The following is a 15,821-nucleotide window of genomic DNA, read 5'->3' on the forward strand; positions in this document are numbered from 1 at the left end:
AGCTCTTCTGGGACATTTCTGAAGCTCTGTGAATAGGCTGGAAAGCAACAGGTGACTTGCCACATGGACAAGGTAAGACAGCTCCTATAGGGAGAAATAACTCTGATGACACCTTTAAGATAATGAACCCTGACTTGCCAGTATCCACTGAAGAAAGGATCTAGAAGTCACTGTAGATCATTTCTTCAAGGCATCAGCTTTTGTAAAGTCCAAAATGCCCGCAAAAGTTCTGGCATCCAGAATAAAGACGAAACATCAGCTTCAGCAAAACCTCAGGAAACCCCTCTTGGAGCTCAGTGTGCAGTGCTGGTCACTGATCCTAAGGAAAAAAAAGCAGCCAAAGAGAGGCAGCTAAAATGTTTAAAAGATAAGAATAAACGGGTAAGAGGGGCTTTTGTTTGATGGATTAAATGCTCATAAAGGTGATTACGTGAGACAAGATAAGATGAAAGTCTATAAAAGCACAAAAGATCCAGAGAAAGTAAAAACAGCTCTTTTTATAAAATCCCATGATTGTGAAATTAGGAGGTAAAAGAAGCTTCAAAATGGGGGTAATATCTATGTAGAAAGAGGCCACTGGAAGGCATATGAAAAATGTCCTTTAGACATGGGGTCCTTAAGTATTCTCCAATATGTAGAAAGACGTGTGGCAACAGTAAACAAGCCACCTCAACAGTCCTTTGTTGGGATGGAAACTATTCTGACTGGTGTGTGCTCTCTGCCCACACTCCTCATCACTGGTGCACAACCACAGAAACTCAAAAAGAGCAAAAACACTAACAAAACATTCAAAGGATTCAAAATGCTCATATTAAATCTCATTCTGGATTTAAAACTAGATTGAAAATAACGTCAAGGGTGAAAAACTGATAATAGATTAATAAAAGAAATTAAATCTGTTTGGGGTTATATCCTTAATCTTTGTGATTCACGTCATGGAGATATATTATGTCCTCGCAAGAAACATTACTTGGTCTGAATTGGATGAATTCTTTGTCAGCATCTGGGTTCTGGTCAGAAAGTGACAGTTATTGGGTGAAACAGGGATTCAGGGGTGTCCAAATCCAAAAATATATTTAGTTTACTTAAATAAACCAGGTGAGGCAATACGTACTTCACCTCGAGTGAGTGGCCCGGCTGTTTGTGTATTTTACGCATATGGCCCTTGGTGAAAACCGTTCAAAAAACTTTGGACACCCCTGGATTAGATCATTTGAACTTCACCCACAGCCCAAGTCCTTCAATAGTGTTCAATGAACAGAGAGGAAGGTTCTTATGAATCAACCGTTACTCACGTGTTGAACAGTTAGCAACCATAGGCTATCTGACCCGGATTGATCTTCCTTCACAGATTAAAAAAAAAAAAAAAAAAAAAAATGGATTAAAACGAAATTAAACGTTTTAGGTATATAAATAAATACATATGCTCTCTCTTCCCCAAAAATATTTGACCCAAGAACCTCATTCCCCCCAAAGAAAACTACCCTTTCCCCTTCCCATAGGTCCTTTACCTCCTTCTTCCCCTCGCCAGGTTAAGGAACTTTCAGCCCCGCCTCCCTGCCGGTCCGACCTCCGCCTTCCCGGTCCACCTGTGAGCCCGGCCCCTGACGTCACCGTTCGGCTTCAGCGGCTTGCAGGATTCCGGCTCCTGATTGGTTCGTCCGACCACGGCCTGGCAGTCCACCAATGGCAGCGGCGCTGGGTGGGGAGGTGCCCATATCCAAGATGGCGCTCCCAGCAGCTCGGAGCGGGTGACCGGCAGCGGGGGAAGCGGCCTGGGTTGGCCCTCCGATTGTGGGGTCCTGGGGGCATCTCGCCGAGTACCCCCCGGCCCGCCTACAAGGCCTTCCCCGGCCAGAGCAATGGCTGCCGAGAACAGCGAGCAGTTCTGGAAGAGGAGCGCCAAGCTGCCGGGGAGGTGAGCCCAGGAGCTGAGAGGAGGAAGAGGGGATTGGACCAAACCCTTCCAGATCTGAAGCCCTGAATCTCGCGGGCCTGGAGCTCCGCCGACCCCGGCAGGCTGGTTTGGGCAACGTGGGCTGGGGGAGCTGGGGCTGCCTGGTGGCGGCAGGGCAGCTGTCAGGCTGAGGCGCAGGCAGCAAGCTGTGGGGACGGCTGGTTGTGGGAGCGGCCCGGGGTCTGGGGGGGAGGGCTCTGGGGGGGGCTGCCCTCAGCCGGGCGGTGGCCGGAGTCCGGGCGTAAGAGACCCTGTAGTGGGATGAGTAGCCTGTGTCCGTCCTGGGTTAGGAGGGCCGGCCCTGGAACTGCTTCTCACTTTAAATAGAACTCTCCTGGGGGGTCTCCCCCACTCACGGGTGGTTGTTTGGACACGGATGGCGCCTTCCCCTGCTCCTCCAGCTCGGCACGTAGGAACCTTTTCCCTGGATTCCAACAAGGTTCTGCTGGGAGCTTGGGACCGTCTGCAGGGGGACAGGAGAAATGAGGAAAAGTCTCAGGCCCGACCTTACTTGATCTTCAGTTGGCCTTTTCCCATTAGGAATTATTACAGGGTGGCCCAAGAATTGAGGTTATTTCTTTAGCCTTTCCTAAGGATTTATTCAACCCCAAGTGGCCCCTTACCCTCCTGGGTTGTATTGTTCTACTAAATTTTTTCATTCTTCAGTTGATTGGTTGGAGAGCAGACCTTCTAAGCTACTTTTTTTTTCCTTTTTGATGTATGTTGAGACCCTTAACAATTGTATACATCCTTCTATCAGCTGTCCAGTTTCAGCTTGTCTTGGGCAGAGTCCTGAGAAGTATAAGGAGGAGTGTATGTTTCAGTCGTGAACTTAAGATTTCTGACAGCCACAGTCTACTTGGTGATGAAATTCATGTGGGTTGCCCCACATGCTACCTTTCCTCATTGATTTGGGTCTTTTCCTTCTGGGATAATCCTTTGAACTTGTGACCTTTCTTTTAATAGCAAGAGAGAAATGAGGGTCAGTGGTGGCTACATAGCAGACTTATTTTATTTAGGATCCTATTAGACATATGGAGAATGGTGGGAATCAGCTTCTAGTGACACAGTATTAAAATACTGCAAGGGAATGCAGAGAAAGCTTCAGATGAAAGTGCTGTGGAATCACAGTGTTAATGTCAGTGCTAAAGACTTCTGTGTTTTTAGATAAGCACCACTTCCTGCCAACTGATTCCTTTTCCTTCCTGGTCTAGTGAGCTCTCCAGTCTCACTAACTGTTGTTCTCTGGGGTTTTCCATAGTCAGATCATTAAATGTTGACATCCTAAGGCTATAATCAGAATCAGTGGGAGAACTGTTAAATCAGGAAGCAGTAGATGAGATATGGGACATGCATGGTCTTTTGTGCCTACTGAGTGCTGGTTGTTATTGACAATCTTTTGTTTTTGTGTTTCCTATTTTGGACAATCGGAACAGTCACCTTTTTTCAAGGCACTACTTTTGCAAGATAGGAGAGGAGTCTTTTCAGTTTTCTCAAGTTTCTGGCTTCCTTTTTCATTTTGAAGAGGAATGTAGAGGGATAGAGGAGAGATCATTTGAATTCAGAAAGACTTGGGTTATTATTTGGACCCTTTTACCTGTGTGATTAAGGACAGATGGTCTGCTCAATTTCTCTAGGCCTCAATTTCCTGATCTATGAAATGAGGATAAAAATACTTTCCTCAGGGTTCCCGTGGGGACTTAATTTAACATCCTATGTGTAAAGAACACAGGACAGTATTTATTTCGTACATTATGGTTGCTCAATATATACTAGTGATTAGTACAGCTATTATTCTTAGAGCAAATAAATAAACATTTACTCAGATCCTTACCCTGGTGCTAGGTATTTATGTTCATTGTTTATCTTAAGACATCAAAGTGTTGCCATGATTGATAGTAGTTCTTATGCCTTGCTTGTTGTTGAGAATCATTGTTTAGTTACAAGCTTTTATCCAGGAAGCCTCCAGAATCCCCTGGTTATGGGAACAACTACTTTTAGATAGTAAGTGCTTTGATTTAAGGAAAATGTTAGGGCATTTTCTCAAGAATAGAATTTTTGCATTTGTAGTCTTTCCATTTCAGTGAAGAAACACTTTCTCCCAGTGGGGAAATGACATAGACAACTGTGTTTAGCCCAGTTGCAACCTAAAAGTGAAACCAGTGTACTTTTCTCTGCAAACTGAAAGGTGAAAATTCAAAGCAATGTCAGGTTACTTTCAGTTTCTTTGATCATGATCCAGCAACCTTAATGACAAACAAATAGGAATTTTATTTGGTAAAATAGTCTAAGTTCACAATGAATTAAACATCCTTTATTAAAACAATAGCTTTATTGAGATATAATTCACATACCATAAAAATTCTTCCACTATTCAGTGGTATTTAGTATATTCATCTTGAATATCATGGTTTTGTACAACCATCACCACTAATTTCAGTACATTTTCAACACCCCAAAAAGAAACCTCATATCCATTAGTAGTCACCCTCCATCCCTCCCCACCCTCCTCAGCACCTGGCAGCCACTAATATTCCTGTTTCTATAGATTTACCTTCTGGACATTTCTTATAAATGGAGTATTGTGACATGAGGCCTTTTCTGGATTCTTTTATTAAGCATAATGTTTTCAAGGCTCATTCGTATCAGTATTTTATTCCTTATTATGGCTAAATAATATTATATGGCTGTGCCTCATTTTGTTTATCCATTCATCAGTTGATGGACATTTACGTTGTTTCCACTTTTTGGCTATTGTGAATAATGCTGTGAAATTCATGTGAAGGTTTCTGTGTGGATGTATGTTTTCCATTCTTCTGAGTATATGTAGGAGTGGAATGGCTGGGTCATATGGTAACTTGGTGGAATTAAACATCTTTTTAAGGTCTCTCAGTTATATACGTACATAAGAGCCCTATGTACTTAATACATCACATGGTCCTTGTACGGATGCCTAGGAAGCTAGGAGGTGATATGTACCACGTGGTTAAGAATCAAGCTTCAGAAACTTGCAGCTAATAGGTAAGTCAGTTCTGAGATCTAACGCACAGCGTGGGGATTATAGCCAACAGCACTACAATATAAACTTCACAGTTGCTGGGAGACTAGGTCTTAATTGTTCTCACCAGAACAAAGAAATTATAATTATGGAACGTGATGGAGGTGTTAGCTAACCCTTTGGTGGTAATAAATTGCAATAGATAAATGTATCAAGCCAACACATTGTACAACTTAAACTGTCACAATGCTTGTCAATTGTCACAATGCTTGTCAATTATATCTCAAATAATAATTTTTTAAAAAGTGAAGGCTTTGGAACCTGACTTGAAATAAGATGGAAGGAAAGCATTTATGTGAAATTCAAGAACAGTCAAAACTAGTTGATGGTTGATTGAGGTCAGTGGTTGGTGGGGAGTGTTGACTGGGGAGGAGCGTGAGCCTTCTGGGGCAGGACGTGTTCTTCACCTTGATCCGGGTGGTTTCATGTATACGGAGGGTGCCAGAAAAATGTATGTACATTATAAGAAAGGAAAACTATTACAATTGTAATATTCACTATATACCGATAACAAAAGATGAATACGAGTCACGTTTGACGTCTGCAGTTACAAGAGGTACCCAGAGTGGGTCCCATCAGCGTCCAGACACTTCTGATGACGGGGAACTACTGCTTGAGCAACGTTGACCAAAGTGTCCACTTGTCTACATTTTTTTGACACCCCCGGTACATATGAAGTCATCCATGTGTACACTTGAGATTTGTGTAGTTACTGTGTGCAAGTTATATCACGTTTTAAAAGTTTAAAAAAAGACTACAGGGGAGCCCATGGTAGGAGGAGGGCACATGGTTCAGTTTGTCGTGAGGCCACCATTAAAGGGTTGGGAGGAAAGTAAGTGGGTAAGTGGTGGAGGAAAATGCAGCAACACTAAAATCTACCCACCAGACAGACTGTTGACCATGTGAAAATTGCCCAAATTGAAATGGATGAAAGCTTCCTTTCTCACAGGGGAAGACTGAAGTGTAAAATTGTACTTGAATCTTGGTACCGAGTGAGGATCTTGATATTGGCAGCTGGGAGACTTGAAGAAAACAGTGTAACCCGTAGGATTCAGGGCTGACAAGTCACAGCTCATCAGATGCGAGGTGGTGGCTGTGCAAGGGGTTGTGCAGCACTGAGAGTGTTGGGGAGTCAGCGGTGATGGTGGGAAACCCTCCTGGCTAAAGGGAAGCTGTAGTGGTGGTCAGATAGGCTGACATTGGCCTTGGACATGAGATCCTAATTCGTAACCAGCGGAGCCTCCGCGTGCAGTTGTGAACTGCGGGGGGAGGGAGTGGGGGCTTCTCTCCCCCAGCTGTGAGCCTGAGGAAGGCTGTACCTGCCCAAGGGGGCCTGTTAGGCTGTTACAGGTCCTGGAAGGAGGAGGGAAGCAAAAGGGACTCTGCAGGGAAATGGGCCGCGCATGTAACAGCTGTCCCTGCTCTGATGTGATGCTGCACGGAGAGCAGGCCCTTCTCAGCACTTGCCCGGGGCCTACCCTGCGCTAGGTTCTTCTCCCTGATGGGGAGGTAGAGGAGAGGCCGCCGCAGCCAGCCACGCAGAGGTCTGCTGAAGGGATTTCCTGGCAGAGGAACTGCTAGAGCAAAGGCCCTGCAGGGTTGAGAGGTTGAGGTGCTGGGGAAGGGAGGAGGCAGAGGGAAGGCAGGGTGGCTGGAGTGTCAGGAGCTGAGGGGAGAGCGCTGCTGAAGACCCTGGGAAGGGGGTTGGGCTTGATTCTACATCAGGGAAACTTGGACCCCCTTCCTTTGTCACATCAACAGCCAGCCCTAAAGCCTGGCCCTGTAATCTCTGGGCCTTGACCTGCACTGCCAGCTCTTTGGAGATGGGATGGGGAGGGATGCCTTGGTCCCACCCCAAAAGCAGCCGAGTCCCAGGGATGTACAGTCCGTTGTTAAATAACAAAATCATAGCAACGGGAGTGCACTTGCCAGCTTCTGCCCTCGGGCCGGGGCTGAGCCTGGATCATTAAGCGGGACTGGGAAAGCCGCAGAGTTAGGTCCCTGGAGAACATGTGCTTCTTCCTGACACCCGGGTAGAGAAAACCATTGAGGCAGGTGTGGGCTTCAGACTTTGGGGGAGACTTCTCCCTGTCACACCCCGGACAGGAAATCTGCCGGAGTTCTGTGAGTGTGGCAGGCCCCTGGGTCAGTGTGCCACCACATAACACAGCCAAACAAGAGGAGTTGCTGGGAGGGAGAAAGAAAACACCTCCAAAAGTCAGAAATTTCGTGTATGTTTAGAAGAACATGAGCTGCTGTGCGAAATTGTGGGCACTTAGGAAAACAGCGTACAGGACATTTGTACAGGCCGAGTGGTTCCAGAGTGGTGGGCAGCGGTGGGGTGGGGGCCTCCTGGAGAAGCTAACCTGCTGGTCTGTGAGCACTGGGGAGCGGCTGTGACCGTGGGCGAAGAAGAGGAGCAGGTTCCTGACACACTGGTGAGCGTGCACGCGCACGAGATCTTCGGTCTTACTCCAGCAGTGACCCTGAGCTGCCACCGAAACTAGAACTGAGTGTAGTAGAGCGAGCCCGGGTGCAGGGGTCCAGCCGAGATCACAGTGGCTGAAGCCTTTGTACCGACATTCGCACTGCTGCACGGCCACCCTTAGTGGCCTGTCCACGAAGGTCGTCAAGGCTCATCAAGGTTAAGTCTGTGATCCCGCTCCCAGTGTTTCAAGATGCACATTGTGTTACCAGAGAGGGGGGCCCTTCTCTGGGAGATGTCCCGGCTTGGCTCTCACACCAGGGGTCGAACCCGGGCCTCGGGGAGGTGAACTAGGAAACTGGCCACTGTGTTACCAAAGGATGGGCCCTCCTTGACACGGTGTCCAGGTTCTTGGCGTCTTGAGCAAAGAATTGAACGAGACACAGAGGTGAAGCGGTGAGAGGAAAGCTTATGAGAACAGATAGTCACTCCAAAGAATTAGGAGTGGGCTGAGCACCGAGAAAAGCGGCTCAAGGCTCAGGGCTCCAGGTGGCATTATTTGGAGTAAAAGTCCACCCCAAAGGGTTTGCAGCTGCCCGCGCAAAGGCAGGGCTCAAGGGGGGGCTCAAGGCTCAAGAGGCAGCTGCTCATGGGAGCCTTGGGGTTTTATCTTCTTCTCTGGGATGGGCTGTTCCTCTCTGGGAGCCAGACTGCTTGATTGACACCTGTGATTGATAAGGGGCCATTACCTCACCCTCTTAGACTGCGCATGTCCCTTCCCAGAGTTCAGTCTGTTATAATGATATTAATGAACGTCTGGGCCTCTGTATGATAATATAATGATGGTATAATGCGGCCAGGGTGAGATGGAGGTCGCTGTAGCCCTTTACTGCGCAGGACCGGTCTAATTTATGGTCTGTCAGTCTCCTCACAGTGGCTACTGCTTAGGGCAGATAAGGGAAGAATTTGGGAGGTCTCCAGGCGGTGCTCCCCGTAGATTGTGTTGGACATGCAGGAATGCAGAGACCCCATTACCTGTCTCTAACTGCCTGCCTTGTTTTCCCTGAGAGACGTGATCCCCATAAATCTCTCTGGGGAGTTGAGGGACGGGAGGTCTCTTCTGTATCTGCTTCAAGCTGAGAAGGGAGTAGAGCTGTCCCTACCTAATGGGGATTCACAGAACTCTCAGCCTATTTGTTCTTAAATAATAAAAAGGGGGGTCTTTTCTTCATTGGTCGGGGTGTATTAGAAGCCTCACTGGGACATAATTTGTATCCCAACGGCCCCTAGCTGAGGAAAGACAGCTATTAATTAATAAATCAAAAGCACTGGCTCCAGGGATGGGACTCAAAGCCCAGGGTTAGGTCTGGAGTGGCCTAGAGGAGTGTTAAAACCCATTCGGGCTCTGGGATGGCCTTCTTTACCCAAGAGTTAGGTCTGGAATGGCTTGGGGAATGTTGGGCTACAATGATTATAGCTCACAGGCTTTTAAGTAGTTATTAGGCAGGGGTGAGAGACAGTCTGTGATTTAGGCCAGGAGCAATCCTTAGTTTAGGATTTAGAAACTGATTAGAAGAGTGATTAAGACCAGGGGCTAAAGAGCTAAGAAACTAGGGAAAGGGACACTTAAAATTTCTATACTGAGGGGACTTAAAACTCCTATAGTGAAGGGGCTTAAACCTTCTATAATGAGGGAGCGCTCCCATATCGGGACGGGTATTATTTCATTCATTCCTTTCTTGTAGTCCCTGAATGCCCAACTCTTCTCCTTGGGAGGGACCTTCTCCAATTGTTAGGAATGAAAATAGTTTAGTTATAGGAGAAAATCCTGTCCTAAGACCGCCCCTCCAAATGTTAGTTACGCAAACTGAAGACCCTCTGAGTACTCTCACCCCTACATGGAAGAGTCAAAGTGACCTAGTGTCTGAGACACTGGAATTCCTGGCTGGGCTAAGAACCCCAGTCCTCATTAGTCTTAGGGATCCCTCACAGTTTCTCCCCCAGAAGCAGTACCCTCTAAGGCCCGAGGCAAGGGCTGGGCTTCATGGTCACATAAAAGAAGGATTATGCTTTATAAAATCCTGAAACAATGTTTAATTGTAAGTTTTATATGTATCTAAATAGTGTGAGTGGAAGATACAACAGAGCTGCTTTGAAAAAATCTTCAGGGGTGGCCAGATGGCTCAGTTGGTTAGAGCACAAGCTCTCTACCATGGGATGGTGGGCTGTGCCGCCTGCAACTAAGATTGAAAACAGCTACTGGACTTGGAGCTGAGCTGCACCTTCCACTAGATTGAAGGAGAACGACTTGGAGCTGATAGGCCCTGGAGAAACACACTGTTCCCAACATTCCCCAATAAAGATTAAAAACAAAACAAAAAAACTTCAGCGTCCAGAGTCACATATCAACAGTGCTTTTTAGAATCACACTGGTGTCCAAATCGCTTCTACCAAATCTCATTCAAAAACACAGTGAAAGATGTGACATTTATTCTAGGATTCCAACCGGACAGCCACTTTGGGAACACTGTTCCTAGATTGGCATTAACCATCGCTGCCCACTGTATCACAACACAATTGTTGTCAGGATACCAAGGTGTATAGACTGAGGCATGAGATTCACATTTTTCTAACATTTTGAAAAGCAATTTCATTACGCAAATATTTTTGAAGATGATGTTTAGTAAGAAAATTGGCATTGTAGCCAGTATTTCTGACATTCTTAATGAAGCAAATTTGAAAGTTCTAAAAAAAGCAAAGATAGTTATTGTAAAGGCATTAACATTATGGCCCTCAGTCTTTAAACTGTGTGATCAGCTACTGTTATGTTCTCAACTTTGTTGCAACTTATTCTCGGACACATTGTTATTAAAGGCATCTACAATAAAAACTTACAAATACTGTTGTATCTCCTCTGTCTCAAACTTTTAATCGTTACATTCTAAGAGTGAAATTTAAGGCATTAAAGAAAATGATCAGATAAAAGGATTATGCTTTATAAAATCATGAAACAATATTTAATTGTAAATTTTATATGTATGTAAATGCTTTGACATCCCAGAGGTGCAGTAATTCCTTCTCTCTTGAGTGTGGGCCGGACATAATGACTTCTCATCCTGCTGATGTAATGGTGTGTGATTCTCAGTCTAGGACATAAAATTGCATTTTCTGCTTGGTCGGTCTCTCTTTTTCTCCCTCTCCTTCTCTCTCTCCTATCACTTGCTCTTAGGGACTAACCTACCTAAGTCATTGGCCACCTTATGGAAAAGGCCCCATGGCTAGGAACTGAGGTCACCTGGGACCATCCAGGAAGGAAATGAGGCCCCTTCCAACAGCCCTATGACTGAGCCGTGTTTCATGCGAGTCCTCCAGCCCCAGTCAAGCCTTCAGATGACGCAGCCCTGGCTGACAACTTGACTGCAACCTTGAGAGAGGCCCTGAGACAGAAGCGCTCAGGTAAACCTCTCCTACATTCCTGACCCTGGGAAACTAGGATAAAATACACGTTTGTTGTTTTGAGCTGCTAACTTTTGGGTAATTTGTTACGCTGCCATACATGACTAATACAGTGTCCAAAGAGAGAATGAATTATTGCACTGTTTTATTTGCAGATTAGCTTCCTGATGATCAGGGGCTTCCAAGATTGTTCCCCACTGTAGTTAATTAACAACAAGGAGACTGGTCTCTATGAGAATCTCTAGCTGGTGTTTTCAGGCACAACTTCTCCAGAGTTAAAGAGAAAAGCCCTGTCCTTCCTCTGTTCCCAGGGCCAGTTCCCTCTCTGGAATCAAGTTCCCTGAGGGTGTTTTCTTCCATAATAGTCCTGGGGGAGAGGTAAAGGGTGGGAGGCAGGGAGTCCATTTCAGGGAGAGGGATTCTGGGAAGAGAAAAGGAGGAAAAGGGGCTGAGCCCTGATTTCCTCAGACAGTCCCTGGGTCAGGACTCAGGGTGACAGCGTGACAGAGGGCTCAGAGCAGGAGGAGGGGTCAGGGCAGAGTCCAAGGTCCCCTGAGGTTCAGAAGCTCAGTGTTGGGGAGTCCCCACCTCCCCGCGGTTTCACTTCACAACCTGTGTCGGGTCCTCCTGTCTGGAAATCGGGACGCGGCCCCAGTTCTCACTCCCATTGCGTGTCCGGTTTCTGCAGAAGCCAATCAGTGTCACCACCTTTCTGGTTATAAAGTGTCCACGGACCCTCCCGCACGCAGATTGTCTCCAGAACCCGAAGATGCGCGTCATGGGCCCCGGAACCCTCCTCCTGCTGCTCTCGGGGGCCCTGGCCCTGACGGGGACCCGGGCGGGTGAGTGCGGGGTTGGGAGGGAACGGTCTCCGTGGGGGGAAAGCAGGGGACCGCCCGGTGGGGACACAGGACCCCGGGGAGGATGTGTCCCCACAGCCCAGACCTCAGACCCCTGACCTCGCTCCGTGCCTCTCCCCCTCCTGTCGCCCACTAGGGTCTTCCGCAACCTCCCGTCTCCGTGCCCCCCTTTTCTGTCTCCCGGGCCCCCGCCCCTCCCGGCCCATCGCCCTCGGACCCAGGACCCGCGCCGGGAGGAGGGTCGCCTGGGTCTCAGCCCCTCCCCGTCCCCAGGCTCCCACTCCCTGAGATATTTCCAAACCTCCTGGTCCCGGCCCGGCCGCGGGGAGCCCCGGTACATCGAAGTCGGCTACGTGGACGACACGCAGTTCGTGCGGTTCGACAGCGACGCGGCGAGTCCGAGAGAGGAGCCGCGGGCAGCGTGGATGGAGGGGCCGTGGGTGGAGCAGGAGGAGCCTGGGCACTGGGACCGGAACACGCAGAGAGCCAAGACAGACGCACAGAATCACCGAATGTGCCTGAACAAAATCAGCGGCTACTACAACCAGAGCGAGGCCGGTGAGCGACGCGGCCCGGGTCCCGGTCACGACCCCCACGGACGGGCCGGGGTCCCCCCGAGTCTCCGGGTCCCAGCTTCACCCCGAGGCTGCGGGACCCGCCAGACCCTCCATGGAGAAGAGCCCCCGGCGCCTTTGCTCCGGGGTGGGTGGGGGCGGGGTTAAAGGTCGGTAAGCGGAGCTGACGGCGGGGCGGGGTCAGGGTCTCACACCATCCAGAGGATGTTCGGCTGCGACGTGGGGCCGGACGGGCGCCTCCTCCGCGGGTACTATCAGGACGCCTACGACGGCGCCGACTACCTCACCCTGAACGAGGACCTGCGCTCCTGGACCGCGGCGGACACGGCGGCAGAGATCTCCCGGGGGAAGTTGGAGGCGACGGGTCTGGCGGAGCGATGGAGGGGCTACTTGGAGGGCACGTGCGTGGAGTCGCTCGGCAAATACCTGGAGAGGGGGAAGGAGACGCTGCAGCGCACAGGTGAGAGGGGCCGCGGGGCCTCCTACGAGGAGAGGAGGAAATGGGATCAACACCAGGACACCCCCTCCCCGACCCCGGGAGATGGAGTCCGCCTGGGTTTTCAGATCCGGTACCAGAGAGCGACCCTAAGGGCCCCCCTTCTCTCAGGGACAGTTAGGGGTGCGGTCTCTCAGGGGATAGAGGGGTGACCATCTCAGAAATAACTGATCAGCGGTTCCCTGTGACTCTGGCAGCTGCTCTGGGAACCTGGGGGACTTTCTCTCTCAGGCCTTGTTCACTGCCCTGCGCACAGTGTGACTGAGCTGTGACCCCAGCTTTTCTGAGTCATGTGGCCTCCACCCAGCTCAGGACCAGGAATCCCTTTTCTCTCCATCAGATACCTGTCTCTGACCCTGGGCTGTCTCACCCTGATTCTAGAACTTTCTAAAGACTAGAGATTATCCCGGATGCCTGTGTCCAGTGTGGTGTCTGGGTTTTGTGCTCCCTTCCCCCACCCCAGTTGTCCTGACCAGTCTCAGGATGGTCACGTGACCACTGCTGGAGTGTCCCATGAGGGATGCAAAGGTCCTGAATTTTCTGACCCTTCCCCTCAGACCCTCCAAAGGCACACGTGACCCACCACCGCACCTCTGACCGTGACGTCACCCTGAGGTGCTGGGCGCTGGGCTTCTACCCTGCGGAGATCACCCTGACCTGGCAGCGTGATGGGGAGGACCTGACCCAGGACACGGAGCTCGTGGAGACCAGGCCTGCGGGGGACGGGACCTTCCAGAAGTGGGCAGCTGTGGGGGTGCCTTCTGGAGAGGAGCAGAGATACACGTGCCATGTGCAGCACGAGGGGCTGCCCGAGCCCCTGACCCTGAGATGGGGTACGGAGGGGGCCGTGGGCACAGAGCCTCTTCTCAGGGAAAGCAGGGGCCTCTGGAGGCCTTCAGGTCGGGGCTGAGGCCTGGGGGTCAGGGCCCTCACCTTCCCGTCCCTTCCAGAGCCGCCTGCTCAGGCCGCCATCCCCGCTGGCATGGTGGTGGGCATCATTGCTGGGCTGGTCCTCCTTGGAGCTGCGGTCACTGGAGCTGTGCTGTGGAGGAGGAAGCGCTCAGGTAGGGAAGGGGCGGGCACTGAGGTGTCTTGTCCCACTGGGGGGTTTCAAGCCCCAGGTGGACCTGTGTCCTGCCTCGTTAGTGGGAAGGACCATCCACACACGTGTGCTTTCCCTGTCTAGGGCCCTATTTGCTAACAGTTTATTAACACACGTGTGAAAATGAGGGACAGGTTTATCACCTTGGTGATTCTGGTGATGGGGACCTGATTCTCAATAGTCACAGGTCAGAGCAGAAGGTCCCGCTGAGGACAGACCTCTAGGAGGGTGGTTGGTCCAGTCCCCACACACGTACCTTCCTCAGGTTTCCTGATCCTGCCCTGGGTCTGCAGTTACAGTTCTGGAAACTTCACTGGGGTCCAGGCCCAGGGGGTTCCTTTAGGACCTCATGGCCCTGCCTCATTCCTGGGTTTTGATGTGATATTTTCTTCCCGCAGGTGGAAAAGGAGGGAGCTACACTCAGGCTGCAGGTGAGTATTGAGGGGGGTGATCCCTGCGACTCGTGGGATAGTGTAGATGGAAGCCCTTGGGGGAGCTCACCCACCCCCATAATTCCTCCTTTAGCCACATCTGCTGTGGGCTCTGACCACATCCTGTTTTGTTCTCCCCCAGGTGGTAACAGTGCCCAGGGCTCTGATGTTTCTCTCACAGCTTCTAAGGGTGAGACCTGGAGGCCTGAAGTGGGAAGGGGGGCAGAGGGGACAGGACTGGGTGCTGGGGATTCTTTGAGACAGTTTGAGCAGCGGTGAATTGTGGAGAATGTCACCACTTACAGTTGCTAACCTGAATTTGTTATGATTATTTTCTTCTACAGCGTGAGATAGCTGCCTTGTGGGGGACTGAGTGATGCGAGATTTGTTCATGCCCCCACTTTGTGACTTGGGAACCTCTGAGCTCTCTTTCTGCAAAGGGCATCTGAAGGTGTCTGTGTTCCTCTCGCATCATGTGAGGAGCTGGGAGACTGCCCACCCCCTGCCCTCCACGCCCCTTCCCCACACTGACTGAGTCTCTTCCCTGACCCACTGTCCTGTTCCAGCAGAGGCTGTTTCCATCCCCACCTTTACTTCACGTTACACTGAGCAGCAACTTTTACTTTCTATGGAAATAAGAATCTGGATATGAATGTGTTTTTTCACTTCTTGCCGTGAAGGGTTGAGGGGTTAATTAAAGGACAAAACCCTAAAGTTGGAAAGGAAATAAATGGAAGCACTAAGAACCTTCCAGAGTGTGTGTTTGCTGTGCTGAGTCTGTCGCAGGTGGAGACAGGAGAGGCTGTGAGGACCGAGCGTGGATACGGCCTGAGCCCAGTCGGGGCTCAGTGCATCGTGGGCTCTGACGTGGTCACTCCTCGGCGGGGTCACCTCTCTGCTCCTTTGTCCTCATCCCTTCAGTAGAACCTTGTCTCACCAGGACCTGTGATCACAGGGACTTGAACATCACCCAGGTCTGGTCTTATTAGTGACGGCTTCGTGTGGCCGGGTCACCAAGGCTCAGACCTGGCCCGGCCCTCAGCCCCCATCTTCTGGGTGTTCATTGTTGTTTCTATAGAGGAATATGACTGTGTTTGTTCTCGTTATGAGTCCTGGTCTCATTATCCTCTGGGTGTCCCCTGTCTGTCAGCAGCAGGAGATGTTTTCCTGTCATTGTCCCCACAAGGCCCAGGGGACCCTGCACACAGGAGTATGTGGCTTGAAAGATGAATTTCAGGCTCATCCAGCTCTCACCTCCTTCCAGGGCTTGATGGTTCTTCCATCTTTTCCCAAACTATCAGAGGAACCAGATTCTGGAATGAGCAGAGGAGGGATCCCGTGATTTCCCATCTTAGATAAGTTCCTGCTGGAATTCTGCTCTGCTCGCCGCCCTCTCTCCCTGCCCTAAGCTCTAGTGCTGGCTCCAGTCCGAATTCATATTTATGAAGCAGAGTCTAGTTT

The 15,821-nt window shown here is 49.9% G+C and overlaps 2 protein-coding genes and 2 long non-coding RNA genes across 5 annotated transcripts in view; 3 read left to right on the forward strand and 1 right to left on the reverse strand.

Annotated features, from left to right (window-relative positions):
* The window catches only part of LOC109439938 (TBC1 domain family member 22B), a 323,763-nt gene that overhangs the window by 256,256 nt on the left and 51,686 nt on the right, over positions 1-15,821 (forward strand). The gene's annotated exons all lie outside the window — the stretch shown is intronic.
* LOC109441477 (class I histocompatibility antigen, Gogo-B*0102 alpha chain) overlaps positions 1-15,821 on the forward strand; it is a 266,582-nt gene that overhangs the window by 191,574 nt on the left and 59,187 nt on the right. The gene's annotated exons all lie outside the window — the stretch shown is intronic.
* On the forward strand, positions 1,718-15,106 carry LOC109439660 (class I histocompatibility antigen, Gogo-OKO alpha chain). Of its 2 annotated transcripts, XM_074332897.1 has the most exons (10): positions 1,722-1,918; positions 10,670-10,896; positions 11,585-11,738; positions 12,030-12,314; positions 12,516-12,791; positions 13,385-13,660; positions 13,778-13,891; positions 14,328-14,360; positions 14,503-14,550; positions 14,705-15,106. In XM_074332897.1, exons 3-10 carry the CDS (start codon positions 11,666-11,668, stop codon positions 14,707-14,709), a joined length of 1,110 nt encoding a protein of 369 aa, XP_074188998.1. In that variant the 5' UTR covers positions 1,722-1,918; positions 10,670-10,896; positions 11,585-11,665; the 3' UTR covers positions 14,710-15,106. The 2 variants fall into 2 exon arrangements, with proteins under 2 accessions (XP_074188999.1, XP_074188998.1); XM_074332898.1 differs by lacking the exon at positions 10,670-10,896 and having other exon boundaries at positions 1,718-1,918.
* Positions 11,027-11,645, reverse strand: LOC109439662 (uncharacterized). Its single transcript, XR_002136537.2, has 2 exons — positions 11,509-11,645; positions 11,027-11,317 (listed from the first exon to the last, which is right to left on the reverse strand). It is a non-coding gene; the product is annotated as an uncharacterized LOC109439662 (long non-coding RNA).

The sequence above is a fragment of the Rhinolophus sinicus genome, linkage group LG05 (assembly GCF_036562045.2).
Source record: "Rhinolophus sinicus isolate RSC01 linkage group LG05, ASM3656204v1, whole genome shotgun sequence".
NCBI classification, from domain to species: Eukaryota; Metazoa; Chordata; class Mammalia; order Chiroptera; family Rhinolophidae; genus Rhinolophus; species Rhinolophus sinicus.